This window comes from Vanessa cardui, chromosome 14 (genome assembly GCF_905220365.1).
Source record: "Vanessa cardui chromosome 14, ilVanCard2.1, whole genome shotgun sequence".
NCBI classification, from domain to species: domain Eukaryota; kingdom Metazoa; phylum Arthropoda; class Insecta; order Lepidoptera; family Nymphalidae; genus Vanessa; species Vanessa cardui.
This window is the reverse complement of record NC_061136.1, coordinates 3,896,619-3,918,844: the sequence shown is the minus strand read 5'-3', so window position 1 is coordinate 3,918,844 and position 22,226 is coordinate 3,896,619. Positions and strand designations below refer to the sequence as shown.

General features: G+C 30.8%; 1 protein-coding gene across 1 annotated transcript in view; it reads left to right on the top strand.

The window, feature by feature from the left end:
- Positions 1-22,226, top strand: part of LOC124535075 (C3 and PZP-like alpha-2-macroglobulin domain-containing protein 8) — a 240,584-nt gene that overhangs the window by 132,022 nt on the left and 86,336 nt on the right. Inside the window, exons 4-5 of the mRNA XM_047111123.1 lie at positions 7,346-7,531; positions 12,254-12,379. Of these exons, the coding sequence (XP_046967079.1) occupies positions 7,346-7,531; positions 12,254-12,379 (312 nt within the window). The remainder of the gene's footprint in view (positions 1-7,345; positions 7,532-12,253; positions 12,380-22,226) is intronic.

Genomic DNA, 22,226 nt, shown 5'->3' with positions numbered 1-22,226 from the left:
AATTTACGTCAATAGACTAATAACATAGGAAGCTACTCCATAAAAATCCCACAGTGTAGTATAGTGCACTTGCATTTTCAAAGAAAAGGAATGTAGCTGTATTCGTTGGTGAAGTGAACCAAAGTTCTTTCAAAATGTGCCGATTTCCTTAAGATATTTTCCATCACGAACAGAAACTACAATGGAAATAAAAAAAAAGTGTTATCAAAAATTATTGTTTATAATTATAATAAGTAACACAAAGCATAGATTGATTATTGTTTTATACCTTATAATTGACACAATTTCTGGAGACACTCTAAATTGATAGCTAATTTGTGAACTAAATTAGCAATATGCCCAAATAATATGTCATATAAATACTATAAACAATGAGACATTTTCTTATAATTAAAATTTTCAGGTGCAATAGTTTTCGAAACTCACGCGCTGCTGTATACGAGCTTTATTGTTAAGAAAAATGATAAAACATTTACCAAATGCAACATTTTCCTCCCAAACTAATGCTGATTGTAAAGCAACCCGATATTTCAGAAATATTCAGATTTCTAAAATTTATAATATTCATTTGTTTATTTTCGTAGTTGAAATTGTATATTTTAAAATTATGAATGATGATTGCTAGTACTAATAAGTATAGATGCTGTTTTATATATAAGCAAGCAACTTGCTCCGCCTTTGGGATACAATTTATTAACAAAAGATGATGAGAAGTTGAAGAACATTATTAATTTATATTAGTACATAATAAATGAGAATTGAAAAGAAAAGAAGAATGGTTTCACATGCAAATCAATCAATTTTCATTTTCAATGGCTTAATTTTCTTATTAATTTTTAATAGATAAAATTAAATGACTTTTCAATAGCTTTATTTAAGAATGAAGATTAAATTGATAAGAGATTGAGAAGAGAATATTGATACAAATACACCGATACAGCTAAGCCATTTTTTACAAAATATATACCTACATTATGTATATAAAAACCTTTCTCGTTTATCGCTCTTTCTATGAGTGTTGTATGTGTGTATTAAAATCGTCTAGTGTCCTATAAGTAGAAAACGGAGGTACAGAGAGAAAAAAACGTTTATTCGAATTACAAATATATAATAATTTTTGCTAAAAATAACGTTGAAATTGAATACAAGTGTATGTAAAGTATATTATATAAAGGTTGTATAAATATACTTCATTTCATACACTTTCAAGAGAGTATAACTTTAAAAAGTTTTGCGTCGCGATATCAATCGGTTGCATTCAAGTTTGTGCACTCCCGTGGGCACGTACTTCTGAATCTTGTGAAACTATTCGCTACTTATTTTGATTTTAAGTATTTTGAAGTTGTAGCTCTTATACGTCCTTTGAGTTTCTTTAAATTACTTTTCATTTAAAAATAGATCTTAATTGTTATGTTAATAAGGTTATCTATTGTTTGAGATACAAGCAATACAATACATATTCGACACTCTATTCGTAATTACAAACGATAGATCTAAACTTATGCAATCAGCGTGTGCTATCTCTTTTTGGCTTAAGCATTTAACACCAAAAACATATATTTGAATCTAAACTATAACAAGAATCTGTCCCTTTCTATTATTCTTTATATTTACGTACATTTTGACATTTCAAAGGAAAAGGATTCAGTACGGGAGTAAAGAGTTTCACACTATCTATACCTATAATGAAATTAGAGTGTCTGTTTGTAATATTAAAATAGCTCTTTCTTACTCAAAGCTTATTTATTTCTAAGTGATACATATACCAAAATAACATTTTATACAATTTTTATCTGTCTGTCTGTTTGTTTCTAATCTCTGGAACGGCTAGACCGATTTCGACGGGACTTTCACTTGCAGATAACTGATATAATAAGGAGTAACTTAGGCTACCATTTTTTTTTTTTTGGTAAAATTCAATCGTCTATAATGTCGTGGGCACAGCTACGAAGTAAATATGATAAAAAATGAACAAAATTTCAAGCAAATTGCTTATATCGAAAGATCGTTAAAATTATAAAGCTCCGTCTTACGTATTTCATTAAAGACCCCTCAAAATGTAATCTGTCAAAACCAATGTTCTTGAGAAAAGCCACACTTGATCCCTTCGGATGGCGACGGTGCGCCAGGAAAATTTAATTCCCCTGACGAAACTTTAATTGAAACCGCTCAAATCGATTGATACTTTTCTAATTATTCTACGGAGATTTGTATGCGTTAAGGCAAATCACTCTAGTGCTGATTAAATAGTTGTAATCATTCAGCAGTTAAACGGGAGAACTAAAATATTTGGAGCGCTAAACAAAAACAACTACAGCCTGTAAATTTCCCACTGCTGGGCTGAGGTCTCCTCTCCCGTTGAAGAAAAGGTTTTGAACATAGTCCACAACGCTGTTTCAATTCATGTTGGTGGAATACACATGTGGCAGAATTTTTATAAAATGAGACACATGCAGGTTTCCTCACGATGTTTTCCTTCATCGCCGAGCACGAGATGAATTATAAGCACAAATTCAGCACATGCATATTCAGTGGTGCTTGGCTGGGTTTGAACCCGCAGTCATTGGTTAAGATGCACGCGTTCTAACCTCTGGGCCAACTCAGCTCGTGAGCGCTAGAATTGATTTAATTTAAATGAATCGACCAGTCAATGGTACGGAATTTAAATACGAATACATTTTCTTTAAATACTTAACGATGTAAAACTTTTCGACTGAAAGTGCAGATAGTTTGAGATAACTAGTTTTGTGGACCGATTTGTGTGAAACATTTGAAAGCCAAGCTTAAAACTGAGTCGTAAAAATAAAATCGATGCTAAATTTTATATTTAATGTCCTTTGAGACGTCTTCAACATTAAATTAAATTTTAAGCAACTTGTACCCATGGAACTGAAATCGAATTATAACTGACTGTGCTCAAATAGACTCTTGCGTACCTTTCATAGATATAATAGACTAGTGACCTGACCCGGCTTCGCACAGGTGCAATCCTATTACTAAATAAATTACAAACTTCTAAAATTGTCAGTGTTTACTACATTATCCATGTATTATATACAAAAAACCTTCCTCTTGAATCACTCTATCTATTTAAAAAAATGACATCAAAATCCCTTGCGTGGTTTTTAAGATTCAAGCATACATAGGGATAAAGGGACAGAGAAAGCTACTTTGTTTTATTCTTTGTAGTGATACAAAACAAGGAATTAAATAGTTACCCTTCCCCTGTAGTAAAACTAGATGCTAAATATTTATAAAATTTAACAAAGCATTCTATCATAGTAATTGATTTAAATATAACGATAGATAATACACAAAGATTTAAAACACTGAAAGTCACCAACAATCATTTTAATGTTGGACTAAAAGCTAAAAAAGAACAAAGTCAATCGTGCACTTAAGGAAATGTCACGTCGAGTTAAAATAATTCAACATTTTTAATGTGAAAGTTAACTCGTTCCTTTAACTGAGAGAAATATTACCAGAAATATTCATTTAAGATTGCAATTACATTACCGAACGTATTTTTACTTTAATATTACCAGAAATATTTGACGACCTCCGTGGTCGAGTTGTGTGTACACCGTTTTCATGGGTACGCCACTCTGAGGTCCCGGGTTCAATTCCCGGCCGAGTCAACGTAGATTACCATTAGTTTTCTATGTTGTCTTGGGTCTGGGTGTTTGTGGTACCTTCGTTACTTCTGATTTCCATAACACAAGTGCTTCAGCTACTAACATTGGGATCAGAGTAATGTATGTGATGTTGTCTCAATATTCATTTTTGAAATTATATTACCGAATGTATTGTAAATATAAATGAAAAAAATCACATTGAAATGATACTGTTCTATGCGGTCAGCTAATGATGCAGTTTGGGCGACTAATTTGCTAAATTGTGTGCAGGGCGAATATTATACCCGAACTAAGCATTCGGATATGAGAGAGCTTATGTATAACACGAACGAGTTTTAAAGCTGGTATACGAACACTTACATTTAATATGAATCGAAATACCAATAAAATTCTAAACAATATAAATACGATATTTTTTTTACTCTGTTTTACGTCAAACGACAAAAATATATTGAAGTAAAATTAAAGGTAGCTTGACGAATTTAAATGTTTTTAAATTTAGAAGCAAACCTAATAAAAAATAGGTTAAAAATATTATATAATTTTTTTTTAATTCTTTTGAAGTAAAAAGTTAATCTTTGCTGTATTTCGTATCTGTTCAGCTTCAGTGATTATATCATCTTTGCCAGCAGGGAAATTGGTTCATCTGGAACGTGCAAGCAATTGTCGCCCTTATAGCCTCCATTTTGTGCAGTGCTAATAACACTGTCAGAGGAAGGTAGTTACGGTTCACAATGGGGAACGATGTGATTTAATTACAGACATGAGTCAGGATTCATGATGATTGTTGAGAAATATTATCGAGTTTAAAATCGTTGTGCTAATTTTGCCCTTTGTCGTATAATAGTCTAGTCTTGCTACGTTTCTTTACAATTTAAATATTTTATACTGTAGAATATTTAATAGCTTTATCGAACGAAATGTGTTTTTATCAGTTACGCTTAACTTGGTAGTGGGGCTTTGTGCAAGCCCGGGTAGGTACCACCCACTCATGAGATATTCTACCGCAAAATCAAAGTCAGAAATATCTAATATTTCTTACATTCCTATTATCTATAGGTGATGGTGACCACGTACCAACAGGTGACCTATTTGGATTCTGGTTTCGTTACACATATGCTACCGCGAAATGGTATTAATTAGTGTTGTGTTCCTGTTTGAAGAGTGAATAATTAATATAACTGCAGGCCCAAGGGATATACCATCTCAGTTCTCAGTTGGTTAGCACATTGGTGATGTACAAAATAAGGATGATTATGTTTTTTTCACGAGCAGAGTTGACATCTTACCACCAGACGGCCATACATGCAAAAAAAGCGTTACAATATAATAATATAATAAAAAAATTTCAAACGACTTCAAAAAGGTTATCAAAGGTTTCAATAATTTTTTTTATGTTTGTTACTTCATAACTTTTGACTGGGTGGACCGATTGTGATATTTTTTTTTTGTTTGAAAGTTATTACCTCCGATGTTCCAATGTAAGGCTCCAAATATAACAATAACTATAACTACGTTGTATAATCTTAAATCCACTTTTAAGTCATCTAATATTATACTTTTCATTTCATTTTACTTAGGAGGACTCTAAAAAATATGTTGAATACGCAATTGTTTTTATAACTATTTAGTGCATATTTATTTGCTTTAAAATTGTGTTTTGTTTGAAGTCGGTTTTTCTTTTTGTTATTTTTTTTTATTTATTATAACAAATAAATCGCTCTTTGGAGTAAAATAAATGGAACAAAAAATAATACTTATTATAATTAGTCTTTGTATCAAACACTGACATAAAATACGTAGTTAATTGAAATTTTCATGATATTTACATGTTTCTTTAAATACATTATAATAGTGAATCTGTTTCATTTCTATATGTTTGATAATCATAATATATATTACTATTATTGTATACATAATATATATTATTATTAACTGGTATAACTAAAGAAATGTTTATTAATAAACGTCGACTTAAATAACTTTTTTTTGTATGACTGTGTTCGTCAAAAATTCTCATAAATTTTTCCATAATATTGTTTAATGTTACTTCGTATGAAAACTCATAAAGATATCTTTGACTTATCTTACTTATTAATATGGAACGAGTTCTGTGTATTCGGGTCTGAATTTTAAATGAAATTCTGAAAGAAAAAGTGAAATCACTCATAATATATGTACATGAACGCTCAATTTTACGAATTCTTATTAAGACTTGACAAAAGAAATGCCACGTTTCATAATAAACAATACTCAATCAAAATATTCTAGACAAATTGATTTTAATATTCTTTAAAATACACTACTGTGTATAGTTCAGAGTTATTTATTAGTGCTGAGTTTTAAAAGGTCATTAAGCAAATGTAAATTACAGGAACATAGGCTCTTAGTTTTCGTGGTTAGCGGAATGGTTAAATATTTAATGATAGTCGATTGTAAAACTTTGTTTTAAATGTGTAATCACAGTTTATAAATAATTAAATACGACACAAATATTAATTGAAAATGGAAAGCTAATAATACTTATAGTATGAAAATACATGGTTCATTATTAGTTAGAAAGGTTTTATTATATATTTAAATTAATATAAATTGTAAGTACTTTTTTCAGGAATTGTTTAAATATAATATTTCCTTCCTCTATATACTCATATATTTGATATACCACTTCCTGATTAATCTTTAATCTTAGAAACGATACTACCTACAGACTGAACTCCTTATAGGGAGCAGGCAGCCGCTAAGAACGGATTTTACGAATCACTACCCCTAAGGGAGTAAAACGGGGATTAGAAGTTTATTTTTATAAATTTCACGTAGGTAAAGCCGCAAGTTCAGCTAGTTTAATATAAAAATATATAAAAGTCGAATAGAAAGTATTTCCAATATGAAATAACATTTACCCAATCGTCTTCCCATTCTCAGATATAATCATTCTTACCTTTTAATAGTGTCTGGTTCATTTGAGTGGTTGGCGAACGAAAATTTCTCAGACATCTTTTCCATTTGGAGGTGCTCCAAGATCTTTTATTGTCGGTATCGAAGTGTCTCGAACTTTACTTGGTCTTTAATGGAGTACCACTTCTATTCTATTTAAATATTATTACGTTTAACTTCGTTGTAACAGAAATACCGATTGTTAAAATAACTTCAACGGAATTTGTCTCGTATTCGATTTAATAGATTTGATCGAAATTTCTAAGCCCTACGTATGTATTCATCATATACAAACTCTCGTTAAATATTGTTGGGGGTGGATCCCTGGTGGGTTCTATCGTGATTTTAGATTATTTTTTCAATATGAAGACTATCTTGCTATGAATTTTTTTTTTTAAATAAACTTGTAGTCTTGTACATATTAAAATAAGCGCGTTCAAAAAACAAGATAATTTTTTAGCTTAATGATTAATTGTTGTGTGAATGTTTTAAATATATATCATCAATATAATAATCATATAATAAAATTGGAGGATTATATTTGTCATATTAAAATAACCGTTTTGTTTTACCACATGTACCATATGTAGTATAACAAAACGGTATATAACGGCATATGTATGTATATTCAGTACATATACCAAAATATATTTTTTTACATTATTTTTCGGTCTGTCTATCTGTTTATGTGTTCCGGGTAATCTCTGGAATGGTTGGAATGGAATTATCACTGGCAGATAGTGACAAATATAAATTTGTACGTTTTGTTCTAGGTTATGGTATCATACCGTTGAAGATACCATCGTCACCAGCCACTCATTGCACTCTTCACACCACGGTCGGATGCGTTGGCAACGACGAGTGTACTGCTACGAGTCACAGTGTCATACGATTGCTGGGACCAGTACGGGATGTCATAGTTCGACCTGCCAGACATCATTACCGCCCTGGCGAAACAAGTAAGTACAATCATCATTATCATTACATGGTATAATACAATGTCGCTTACCGCTGTCTGTACCTATGTATGCTTAGATCTTTAAATTTACACAATGGATATTGATGCAGTTTTCAATATACATATTGATTCAAGAGGAAGGCTTATATATGTAATACATGTACCATATAGTTAAGAAACACTAATAATTTCAGAAGTTTTTAAAGCAATGTCGTAAGTAAACACTTTTTTGCGCTTTCATTGCAAACGCTGTCTGAGATAGATAAAAATAATGTACTACAGTATTATACACCTGAATGAGGTCTTAAAAATGTCCGCCATGGTATATGTCTATCTATGGTATATGTATATGAAAAATAATGGCTTATTTCGAAGTGATACTAAGCAAAACAACTTTAATCCTTTAATTTAATTGAGTACCATAAATCCATTGTGCATTTATTATAGATTAATACTGCCCTTTATAACATGTAATTTAAATGAATATGTTCTAAGATATCACAAGTTTAAAATTCAGGGACACAGCGGTTTGTATTGTCTAATGACTGAAAAACTGTAAACGTTGCAGGACATCCTCTATTATATTGATTTAGTATCATTGCATCTGTAGAAAGTCGGGGCGGATCGCTAGTTTACTATAAAAAATAAATACACTCCATTAAGTATAAACACTGTAGTGCATTCTGTGAAATGAAATTGCCATTTTATTAAACAGAAAAGCTTAATGGAATTGGCTTCTATACAATCTATGGATAATTTGATGAATTATTCGCAGTTCATTGGTCTTTCGAAATTTTCTATTCAATTTTTTTTTATATCTGTGTAACGCGGAGGATATTTTGAAAGATAATTTCTTCTTCGATGTATATATTTTTCTCATCTCGAATAATGGATTCTTTTTTTGTTGTTGAGTAAATTATTTTAGAAGCAACCGATTGAATAAACATCTATTATGTTCGGTTGAAAGCAGCAGAAGGTATTGGGCGTAATTAATTAGATTTTCGATCACCCTGTCACCATCGTGATTGGCGGCTTTTTTACGTTAACAAATTTTATTTGAGGCAAGTATTTAACGTCAAGGCTTTTTATAAGGATCTCTATTTAAAATAAGTTAATTAATTTTTATTTTATGTTTAATTCATAATTATTAGCGAGAGATAATAACTAAAGATTACTGATTATAATATAATATAATAGAATATTTGGTCCAATGAATATTTCATATTCTGAAAAAAGAATAGATTCAATATCATATTAAGTATGTATTGTACTAGAAGACATTCCAAATTCCAAATTTAAAATTCGAAATTCCAAATCAGGGCTAGTTTAACTATAGGCTCAACATACATAACATCAGAGCCAAGGTTGGCGCATTGGCCATGTGAGGAATTGTTGAAATTTCTCATAGTAAAAATGTCAGTGGTGATAATTCAACATCAGGTGATCCATTTCCTTCACCTATTCTATAAATAAAAGCATTGTTTCCCGAACTAGTTAGTTTAGTTACAGGAACATGTATCGAGCTACAAATGTCAACCTTGTGAACTGTTGCCAACTTTTCCTCATTGTCCAAGTTAGAACGTAACACGGCTTACGGTAATTAATTACGGAGCAAAGCCCATATATTACGCTGGAAACTGCTTTAGCCGGATAAATTGTCTTTCAACTGTTTCACGGGGATTTGTGGTCTCATTTTTATTGATGGCTTAACTTAGATCGTCGATGAACGGACGAACGGCGTTCCGTTTTTAATTTTATTTATTTTTGAATTCTTAATTTTTAATCATATTTTAACTCTATAAAAATAATTAAATAATACCAAATAGTTTTTATTATGCTAATGTTTAGGATTGCAGTAAATCAAATTATACTTTTTTAAGTGGTATTTTACGTCCATTTTTTCGTCGTCCATTACTAGGATTACATGTAACGTAAATATACTATGAGTTCGGAATGTGCATTTCTACAAGAAGACCCAACAAAAACCTCAGTGCTTTATCTTTTAAACACATAAATAAATGTATAAAAATAGATAGATATTTGTCGCTATTATACTTTCGTATGATTACGTCATTTCCGTCCTTTCTTGCCCTTGCTGTACGTTTTCTATCCATCATCAGTTTTATTTGTGTCTTTCCTGTATCCGTTTTATCAATATAAATAAAATATTTTTATATATTATATTATACCATAGACATTATTCAATACATCGCCAATACACCACCAATATTGGCAAATTAATATGTCGTTTTTGTCTGTAGTAAGTAGTAGTATCGGTAGACTACATAACGAACTGTCAGTCTATCCAGAATAACAAACCTACCACAGGGTAAATTAATATAGAAAAAAAAGTATTTATTCATTGCTTTGTTTGCTAAAATTTAAACAAATTTTTTTATATCATCCATTAAGGAGATTAAACGTAACATCAACGTTCAATTCACACACTCCATTTAAAAACGATAAACATGTTTCATACCCGTTTTTATTTGCTTTTTATTTCGAAAACGGTAATGATAAAGTTACGAGAGTAACGTTATATAATCCTTCGTATATTTCATAATGTTTGTGTGCCTTTTGTAAGCAGCTTATCGGTTATTTATTACATTTATCATTCATGATACATTAATTTATGTTTTATTATCATTATCTCGAACATTCCGGATTATGTAATGAGTTTTTTGTAAAGAGGTTTTATATGTTACCTTTTATTTTGTTTTCAATTATTGAATTTTTACTCGTGTACTGTAATAAAATATACGTATATTATACTTATAAATACTGTATAGATAAAATGCGTGGGATATAAGTGCGTGGTAGGACTAAAAATTGAGTAGACGTATTATGACTTACAAGTGAATTTGAAGAAAAATGTTCGATCTAAATCGTCCTTTTATTCATTTATACCACTACATGGTATAAAACAAAGTCGCTTCTCTGTCCCTATATCCCTATGTTTGCTTAAATCTTTAAAATACGCAAAAGACTTAGATGCACTTTTTTAATTGATAGAATGATTTGAGAGGAAGATTTTTTGTATATAAAACATGGACAATATAGTAAAGAAACACTCATAATTTTACAAGTTTAAAACAAATTCTGCAGTATATTTTGTATAAGTATTGCACCCGTGCGAAGATGAGGCGGGTTGCTAGTAGTATATATAGTACTTAACCTAGATTAGATTGTTAATATACATCTAGATATAATGTCACATTATAAAATAACTGAAACAATAGAGCCCACTTTAATATATTTGTGTGTGTGTCAAGAGTCGAGATGGCCCAGTGGTTAGAACGCGTGCATCTTAACCGATGATTGCGGGTTCAAACCCGGGCAAGCACCGCTGATTCATGTGCTTAATTTGTCTTTATAATTCATCTCGTGCTCAGCGGTGAAGGAAACCTGCATGTGACAAATTTCATAGAAATTCTGCCACATGTGTATTCCACCAACCAGCATTGAACAGCTTGGTGGAATATGTTCCAAACCTTCCCCTCAAAGGGAGAGGAGGCCTTTAGCCCAGCAGTGGGAATTTACAGGCTGTTGTTGTTGTTGTGTGTGTGTCAGCTACGCATGACTTGAAAACGTCATACTTATCATACGTACGTAAAGTATGACACAACTTAGATGTATCATCGAAAAATTCAATAAAACCGATTACTGCCGCTTTATACGACCAATAGAAATAGCCCCCTATCGCGCCATTCGACACTATTCGTGGCTATAGATTCTCGCGTCAATTCAACCCGAGAAAGCAAGTGCATGTAAATCGACGTGTCAAATCGGAGAATATATTGGGTAATATGATATTAAAAGTTATTACGTTTGTGTAAAGATCATATTTACATAAGAAATAAATATTGATAGTTTGAGATAGCCTAATTCGGATATGATCGGTTTTACGAATTTTACCGATCTTACTTCTAAGTTGTGTTGTACTGCACGTCGATCATTATTGTTTTCAATGCATTCTTAGCTTTAACTGCCTATCTATACAACTAATATCAATGATAAAAAAATTAATGATAATTTTTATTATCAAAGTCTATAAAGAAAATGATTTACTTGGGCTAAGTTTACGTTGAATATTGAGATGCAATACATTGAACGTAAACGACAATTAAATGCTCGATCATAAAACGGCATTTTATGTTGATCCAGGATATAAAAATGAATTCAATTTTCATAATCCACATACTCAAATAGTATTACGTGTCTTTATGAAAATGCTCATGAATACGTATGTAAAAACACATTAATAATCGATAATGAAAAAGGTATACTTATTTATACGCGCGTATTACTGCTTCTTCGACGACATCGACTTCTTGTCCTTTCACGATACTGAAACCGTTTCTTACAAATTTAAAGTCTCTACATAGTGAATGTTTGAATTTGTAATAACAGTATCAATATTTTTAACTAACTTCATAAAGCGCCCAAAAGAAGCTAAACTTCAATACATCTTTCGACTTCCGTGGTCGATTAGTGTGTACACCGATTTTCATGGTCACGCCACTCCGAGGTCCCGGGTTCGATCCCCGGCCGAGTCGATGTAGAAAATGTTCATTAGTTTTGTTGTTTCGTGTCTTGTGTTTGTGATACCTTCGTTACTTCTATTTTTCTTGTAAGTGCTTTAGCTACTTACATTGGGGATCAGAGTAATGTATGTGATGTTGTCGAATATATACCTATTTATTTTGTGATTTTTTTGTTTCAGTTACTTTCTGGATTCTTGCTCTGGACCACGATCTCCGCTTGGTGAGACACGAAATCGCCTACGTCGCTCTCAGCGATCCTGCTGGAACTAAAGTCGCCATATGGGATCAGCTGTCTATGGATGAAGGTGAGGTTGTCTGACTTTACTTTAGTTGCTAGATTTCAGATTGCTTATTGAAAATCAAAAATCAAAATATACTTTATACAAGTAGACTTTTACAAGTACTTTTGAATTATCATTTAACAACTATTTAAAGTGAAGCTACCACCGGTTCGGAAAGTAGATTCTGCCGAGAAGAAACGACAAGTAAATTAGTAGGTACTCTTTATCTTCATTTTACCATATATAGGTATTTGATTATATAATAACGTCTAAGCGTAGCCTAGCCTTGCCACCATTACAAATAAACTTGGAAAAAAAACAGTATATTTTCTCAGAAATTCTTTTATATCATCTAAGCCTAATTGTATTTATTCACCATTACAAATACACTTATAATAATCAAAGCTGTATTTTTTCTTAGTAATTTCAATAAGAATTATATAAATCGAAATACTACTTTTTTTTCTAAACTCTGTGAATATTACAATCCACAGATACCATAAATTTTCTTATTTATATGATACTTTAATTAATAATAAAAAGGTTGTTTATAAAAGTGAACGATCCATTCGCTTTTGTATTTGTATGCGTGTATTTAAGCATGTGTATGTATTATTAAAAAGCGTAGTGATTCAATCATAAAATAAATAAAATAATATTTAGTAAGGATATTTTCCGTAAGTGTTCAAACAAGAGATAATCAAAATACATTACGAAACATGACTTAGTGGATAACTTTATAATACAACGAAGGCAGACTGTTTACCATCTAAAAGCTTTTCTATGTCACATCAGCGAGGATCAGCTCTGACAGATTCAATTTCCGATTATAAATAATCTTAGCATCACGGGAAAAGGTGCGAATCAGATTCTTAAAGGTTAAATGTGCCAAAAAATATGATTGAAATTCAGATATTTATTCGTAAATTAAATTTAGAAACTCAACTAACTTTATATACATATATATATAGTATAGATAGAATGGGTCAATGAACCTGATGATAAGTAGAATTGCCAATATTAAATAAAATATTATCAATTAATAACATCGCTAATCCCGCACATCTAGGGTACTAAGATGTTATGTCCCTTATGCCTGTAGTTACACCGCCTCTTTTACCCTTCAAACTGGAACGACAACACTAACTATTATTGCTTGACTGTAGAATACATTATAAGTGGCGCCTTTCCAAATGGACTTGCACAAATCCCTACCACTAAGTTTAATAATTTTATGTGATATTTAATAAAAAAAAAAAAAAAAAAACAATAAATATAATCATTATCATTACATAGTATAAAACAAAGTCGGGTATCACAGTCTGTCCCTACGTATGGTTTGAACCTTTAAAATTACTGTTTAATGCGAAAGGTCAAATAACTTCACTGACATATAGCAATAGATTGATACATTAAATCAGCCATGAATAACTACGGAGCTAGTTTTAAATAAACCGCCCTCATTGAATTTATTATTATATATTTAATTTAAATATGAGCGCTACAGACTTAAAATATGAGCCGTTAATTTCGATTCCCGAAATATGTCGTAGCTCCATAAATGTAATTTAATAACGTAAGTGAAACCGAAACATTGAGTAATAATAATTATTATGAACACTTTTGGAGCATTCATTTAGTATTCAATATTTATACAATCGTCAAAATTTAAGTAGAATCGAGATTATCAAATTATTGTGGAAGTATTTTTAATTTTTAGAATGTAACAAAGGGATCAATTGCAATTGATATTAATTTAAACTTGGTTGCACCAAGCACAATATGTCCTTATCTATATAGTTACTTTCAAATTTATAATATTAATAAATTTGAAAGTAACTCTGTCTGTCTGTCGCTCTTTCACAAACAAAACGCTGAACTTGAAATTTGTTATGAATCAACTCCAATAAAGGACATAGGCTACTATGACGACCTCCGTGGTCGAGTGGTGTGTACACCGATTTTCAAAGGTACGCCACTCCGAGGTCCCGGGTTCGATTCCCGGCCGAGTCGATATCATTAGTTTTCTATGTTGTCTGGGGTCTGGGTGTTTGTGGTACCTTCGTTGCTTCTGATTTTCCATAACACAAGTGCTTTAGCTACTTACATTGGGATCAGAGTAATGTATGTGATGTTGTCTCATATTTATTTATTTACTTTTTTTTTTGCCTAATATATGTGTTATGACAGCCAACACCCTAAAACTCGAGCGAAGCCGCGGGTAATTACTAGTATTTAATAATGTTTAGCTTAGTTCGACAGTCTCTTCATTGGTCCAGCTGTGAGGTTGTCAATTCCAATGTTCTAAATGTAATCTTCGATTCGGACCAATAAAAATATTGGGTTTTTCTATTAATAAGGAGCCGAGATGGTTAGAACATGAGCATATTAACCGATGATTTCGGGTTCAAACCCAGGCAAACACCACTTTATATATGTGCTTAATTTGTGTTTATAATTCATCTCGTGCTCGGCGGTGAAGGAAAACATCGCGAGGAAACCTGCATGTGTCTAATTTCATTGAAATTCTGCCACATGTGCATTCCACCAACCCGCATTGGAACAGCGTGGTGCAATATGTTCGAAGCCCTCTCCATATTGGGAGAGGAGGACATTAGCCCAGCAGTGGGAAATTTACAGGCTGTTACTTAGTAAAAAAAGAGTTTGAATGTTAGCACTGGACCGTGGTTGGAAATTATTCGGTCATGCGTTCGAGTCCTCTCACTTCCTATCAGATTTCCATTGCATCGCTGTCATTCCTGTGTCCCTGTGGCTGAATTCGTATTTCCTTTGAGATTGATCGATTGTGAACAAAATTTGAGAATTATTTCAAATTGCACAAAATTGCATTTAATTTTATTTGGTGATTAGTATTTGAGCCAAAATGGCCCAGTGGATAGCTTGCATCTTAACCCATAATTATGGGTTCAAATCCAGGCATGAACCTCTGAATATTCATGTGCTTAATTTGTGTTTATAATTCGTCATGAGGAAACCTGCATGTATCTAATTTCATACAAATTCTACCACATGTGTATTCCACCAACCCGAATTGGAACAGCGTGGTGAGATATGTTGACCTTCTCTTCAAAGGGAGAGGAGACTTTAGCCCAGCAATGGGAAATTAATAGGCTGTTGTTGTAGTCGTTGTTGTTTTTGAGTAACACTTGAAGAGCCTGAAAGAGCTTGAATTCTAAAATATAGTATCCTTTTTATGTATTTATATAAAAACTTCGTTGTAAATATTCAAATCATCTTCGCATCTTTATCTCGAAAAAGAAAGAAGTTTTTACGAGCAGCATCTGAATTGTTACTTTATTCAAATGTAAAAACGAAGTAATGAAAACTAAACTGTAATCAAAGGAAAGCGACTTAAACTGAAACTCCATTAACTTTGGCAAGCCGCAAATGAGCTAGACAAGTTTAGGAACTATCAAAGCAAATTGTTCCTTGTCATGCTTGAAGATACCTTTGTAACTTCAAATTGCTTTGAGACTGAAAGCAAATCAACTCACAGGATTTGACAAATAGGTATATTATGGTCATCTTCGTTCACGACCCTCGATCTATATATTGGAATGTGTAGTTAAATGAATTACTTTAAGTTGTTACAAAAAAATAAACGTGCAATTGCTATGTGATGCTTTCCATTACTCGTTTCCGTCTATAGATATTGTACTATAAGGATAAACTACTCGTTAGACCGTCAATGTATTATAATTGTATGGTTATTGCACTTGCTTACTTAAATACTGTATTGATTTTCTGTGGTCGATTAATAAATGATAGAACATTTTGATTCTTATAATCCTGTGTAATCATAGTCGACGTTTATTTTGAGATAAAATGTAAAAGCTGCATTGTTTGGTATACTAAATATAAAAATAGTAAAATATCTACAGTTAAATTCATGAATTTTGTAACTAAGGTATAAACTATGAATTTGACTAAATTTCATTTTATACACAATCATTAATCAAAAATCTTCATCTCCAATAAAATGAATATTTCAAAAATTAAAAAGGTATGAGAAATATAAAAACGAATAGTATTTCGATCATTTAAAACTAAACCAACATTTCATGCTTTGCAAACTTTAAGCTCTAAGTTATTCTATACCTTTTTAACTTCTGCTCTCACCCTCATTCAGTTATCTTATATTCTGCAAACTTGTATATCTTCAGTGACTCCGACAAGCCTCTCTAATTGCGAAGTTACTCCGCCATTGTTGCTCTTCCTGACTCCGAAGTTACGACCAATAAACGAAGTACTCCATTTTGTTTCGACGCTCGAAGCAAGAAGTTATTGCACGCTTTCATATTTGCTAATCCAATATCGATTCGGATTTTTGATGCCTTCGAAAATAATATTCGCTGCTGAAATTGTGAGAATAATTTTATAAATTTTTATACAATTGTAAGTGTAAATAAATACGTTTTTACTTATAATATCGAATATCAATTAAAAGTAAAAGTAAATACGATAAAACTTCAGTTTCATATTCCAATTTCAAAATAGTTTTTTTATTTAATGTAAAACAATTACATAAATATACTACCTCAGTAGTAGTCATATGACTCAATAGAAGTTGAACTTGATAATGTGAAAATCAATTAAAATAATAAAGATAACAGAATAGATAAAACATTAATAGAGTAAAAAGGAAAAAGTAACATCCCGAAGCATAATTCTATTATTGACTGTTCCGAAAATTTCAGAAACGAGCTATTATTTGCATTTTAACTCGTAACGAAATGATTTAAAATAACTTTTATAAATAAAATTCTCTCTGAAATAAAAATTCAAGGACATTTATTAACTTCGGAAAATCTTATAGACATTTCAAAAATGGAACTTAATTTGATTTCCGACCGATACAGAGTCAAATTCTTAGCCATCAGAGCAACGGGTGGGTGTTTCTATAAAAGCATTTTCTTGTCATTTGCAACGTAACCCGTGTCAAATTTTGATAGATTGGGCTTGCCTTACGAGTCCCCTCTGACTTATCTTTGACGTATTATTGAAATTTTCCTATTGATTGATTTGATTATTTCCTAATAAAAACATAATATTGCTATGATTTTATTCCTGAAATTATTTTCGAACAGATGACGTAATACAGAGGTCGAATATTGATACAACAAAGTGTTTTTTGATGTATGTAGTAATGAGTTTGATGCTAAGTTATAACTGATAGTCTAAAAGACTATATATATATATATATATATATATATATATATATATATATATATATATATATATATATATATATATATATATATATATATATATATATATATATATATATATATATATATATATATATATATATATATATATATATATATATATATATATTATTAACATTTTGAAACATTAATATATGTAACCGATACTTTAAAAACAATTCATATTTCCGTTCAGCCAATTCACAAATTGATAATATATATTTCCCACTGCTGGGTTAAGGCCTCCTCTCCCTTTGAGGAGAAGGTTAGGAGCATATTTAACCAAGCTACTTCAATGCGGATTGTTCGATTAACAAATGGAAAATTTTCATTGAAATTAACACATGCAGGTTTTCGTTCACCACACACGCACACGAGATGAATTATAAACACATATTAAGCACATGCAAATTGGTGCTTGCTTGGATTTTAACCCGCAATTATCGGATAAGATACTCTCTAACCTTCTCTGCTCAATCATAATCACTTACCTCAATCATAACGAATTGAAAATGTATTGATGTTGATTCAATACTATAGAATTTTCTAACTTTGTACTGAAATTCTATCAAATTCTTTCAAGATTCCAAACAATCTCTTCTTCCTTTCGTCGTTTTATAGAGTCATAGATTTATCAATAACTTTTAGTTTCGGAACACATCGGTATGGGTTATCCTAGCTATGTTAACATGCTCGTAGAAAACTTTTCTGATGTTCGTATTATTTCTATTTTAATTTTATTTAAGGTTTTATTATTGAAATAATAATCATCATTAATTAATTAAAACTAAGTCCTTTATCACACTATCTGTACCCATGTATGCTTACATCTTTAAAATTACGCAACGGATTTCAATGCAATTTTTTTATACAGTGATTCAAGAGAAAGGTTTTTGTTTATAACGCATGGACAATTCAGTAAAGAAACACTGATAATTTGAGAAGTTTCTACCGTGATGTATACTGGTGCACAGCATTGCACCGGTCGTATATAATTTAGAAATCAGTAAATTTTGATTTCTTGATATATCCCTATATGTTTTTTTTTAACATTTCACATAATTTTCGAAAATAATTCTAATAAAGAATCATTAAGAAAAACTAAGTCATATTTAAGAATTAAAGATAAAAATACAAATTAATTTTATAAACTCGAAAATAGAATTTTCCTAGAAATCTTAGATTTTCAACATTATTCGTGTGATGAGTAATATAATTTTTGGACTTATTGCTTTAAATATAGAGTAATAATAATAATTAAATGGCAATCACGACCCAGAGACAGTAAGAAATATTAACCCTTCTTATACCTTCGATTCCTCTTCCTATAATTTTACAACACATTAACTGAATATTTGTTTTTAATTAGCTTTGTTTTTGTTGTTATTATTCTTTTAGTATTGTTGTTTTTACACCTAATATTATATTAATTTATTTCATTAATTATGTAACTTATTAATTTAAGTATGATACACTAATTGTTACATAATTAATTCTTCAAATTGTTTTGTCTAAATCGATGTTACTATTTATTGATGACTTTATTTTATTCTTTATTTGGTGATTTTAGTAATTTTATTTTATTTATTTTTTAAATCTTGTAATCGGTCAATTCAAAATTCTTTAGTGTTTTGGTGTGTCTCAATTAATAGAACAACGTCGCTTTGTTGGCGGGCGTAAATAACTGCACCACAGTTTTATACTATCGCAGTTATTATTGTTCACATCTTGTTTTTGTTCAAAAGGATGCTTAAATAAATAAATTATTATTATTATAATACGAATGCACCAACCTTGCGAATATTTTAATGCTTGTTCCTCTAAACACAAAAAATATAAGGTCATTCACCACACAATTTCACATTCACACCGTATAATGTTAGATAAGTAACTTCAGAGACATCGCATAAATTTCTACCATCAAGTAATCATATCATCATCTCAATGAATTTACTCCTTAGTACTTATTATCAAAGACAAGTCAGGGAAATCAAACGCAGGATCAAGAGGTCTACGTGCTTCCCATGGTTTGAGAGTACCTACAAAACTACCGACATGCATAAAAAAAATACATAAGAAGAAAATAAATTTACTCACTACTTCGTTTTTCTTTAAAAAAATGTGGAAGTTTATGAGATTTAGAGTGTTGCCATTATGTTTGTGTATAAAAGGTTTGGATATAAATATATAAAAAGTAGTATATATGTATTTTTATATATAGCACACCGGTTATATCTTAAGTAAATTGAGGCTTTGCTCATATAAAAAAAAAACCCAAAATCATCCAATCAAGCCGTTAAGAGTTTTTATTTATTATTTTCACCAATAAATCAAACATGTCGTCCTCAGAACATACATAAACAATTTGCTTTCCTTCCGAGGGTGTAGCTACGACCGGTAATGCAAGTTGCGTATACATTCCTGACCTCATAAATAAAGCTATTTTCTCTAATTTATATGAATAAACCCCATTAGGTTAGATTTGTGTTGACCCAAGCAATTTATACAACCCATTTCGATTAGAAAACTTTTGATGTGAAACATTTAATATCGTATCTGTGTTGGTAAGACTTGCTTATATTCCACGGCATGAAGCTTCAACGTATATGCCATCATGACCTCATGCTGACCTCTCTCTGTGTGCGTGTAGGGTACACTCGTACTATTCAATTTGTGTCTATACCTACTTAATACGTGTAATTTCGGTAGTTCGGGATGGTCAAAATAATATTATCGTTTTACAATGATGCTCCAATCTCTCTATCTTTTGTTAGAATGCCCCGCTATCGTCCCATTGTTTTTCAACGACAGCTCAATCATATATAAATAAGAAATAGTGTCACATGCCAGTATTAAATGCTATACCATATAAAATAACATTAATTACAGTTAGTCAGTTACAAATTATTGATCAATTAATTACAATAAGAATTGTATATATTAAATTAAATTCAATAGCCCCTGCCATAATGTGATATAAATTATTATATAGAATTAAATGTCATAACACCGTATTGAAGGCTAAGGTTACTCTCGTAACATACGATTGAAAATTTCTGACTGACTTATAACGTACTGATAAGACTTAAGGGCGCTAAGAGAGATGATTTCTCTTAAAGGAGTTAAATGGTAATGGAATTCGTATCGAAAATATTCATTTCCGATACATTATATCTGATACATTGTAGATTGAAAATATGAAAATGGTTATTTATGAAGGCATTAATAATTAATTTTTCGTTTATATTTTTTTTATTAGAATAGCGTAAAAGGAAAAGCGTTATGCTTCCAGGCGACCTTTCTCTTTGTCTTTCTCTGAATATTTCACAGGGTTCTGTATAATATTATTTTTAATTATTATTAATAAAAGACAAAATAATAACAGTTTTGTAATTATCATTAAATTATAAATAATTATTTTAATACGTTTTTAATTTATTTTATCGTGTCTGTTATTCAATACACAATATACAGCGAAAGCAACTTCTTCTCAACCTAAACTGTGACTTTTGTTATCTATTACTAACATTATACCAAACATAATGTGTCTTATTATTATATAAATTAGATAAAATTTTACACGGTAGATTACATCCCTGCTGGTCCGACCAATTTCAAATATAACAGAACTCAATATTTCGACCGCCCTGAGACTAGTCGCGAATAGTTCGGTATGGAGGAAGCTAGGAGACACATCTGTGAAAGCATTTCAGGACACATGATCTTCAGTAATGACACATACGAAGAAAAAGAAGAAATTATATTAAAAAGGCAATACACATAGAATACTCAATCATCTGTAGTTGTAATAATATTTCGTTTCAAATTGTTCACCGCAGTTCCATACACTATTGAAATTGGATCCATACATTACAGTATGCGACATGATATGCATTGATTATTAACAATTACATTTAAAGTAAACGCTCGCAACACTGCTCGCAATAGCAAATTACCGTCGGTAAAAGTGAACTTGTGTCTTTTTAGGTATTTAAAAACCTTTGACAGATTTTTTTTTGATTTCATTTTATAATGAAACCTTTTTTAATGTCATTCTAATTTCAAATACATTCGTTTTTTATAACCGGTCAGGAACAGTCAGGTCAGTTATTCAGCTAAAAATTAATTCGTTATTGAATTGTGATAATGAGAAGTATGTTTTTATTTTTCTATACTTCGGCTAGTGCTCATCAAAATAAAACCATAACCGATCTACGTGCAGTTATCGTTCAATCATGAAAATCGGCTTACTTTCTTCCTAACATTGAAGAAAATCAAAGTCCTTATTCCAGTGGGCTCATAAAAGCACTTTTGAATCGTCGTTTAACAGTCCTGAATAAAATGTTGGGCTACCACTGATTAATAAAATATGTTTTATCCAGAAAAAACTGGAAACTCGGTAGTTACTCTTTTCCACCATTTTAATTACAGAGTATGTCAATAAATCAAAATTACATTTTTACATGCCCTATCTAGATATCAATAAATATTCGTTCACCCTTTTTTATCATTAAAAAGATCTCGTATCGAGTAATACTTAATTATCAAATATATTTTTAACATGACCTTTAAATCTTTTAAAGCCCAAGTTAAAAATAGTTGTGGATTATTATTATGAAAACGAATACCGTGCCCAAACGAAT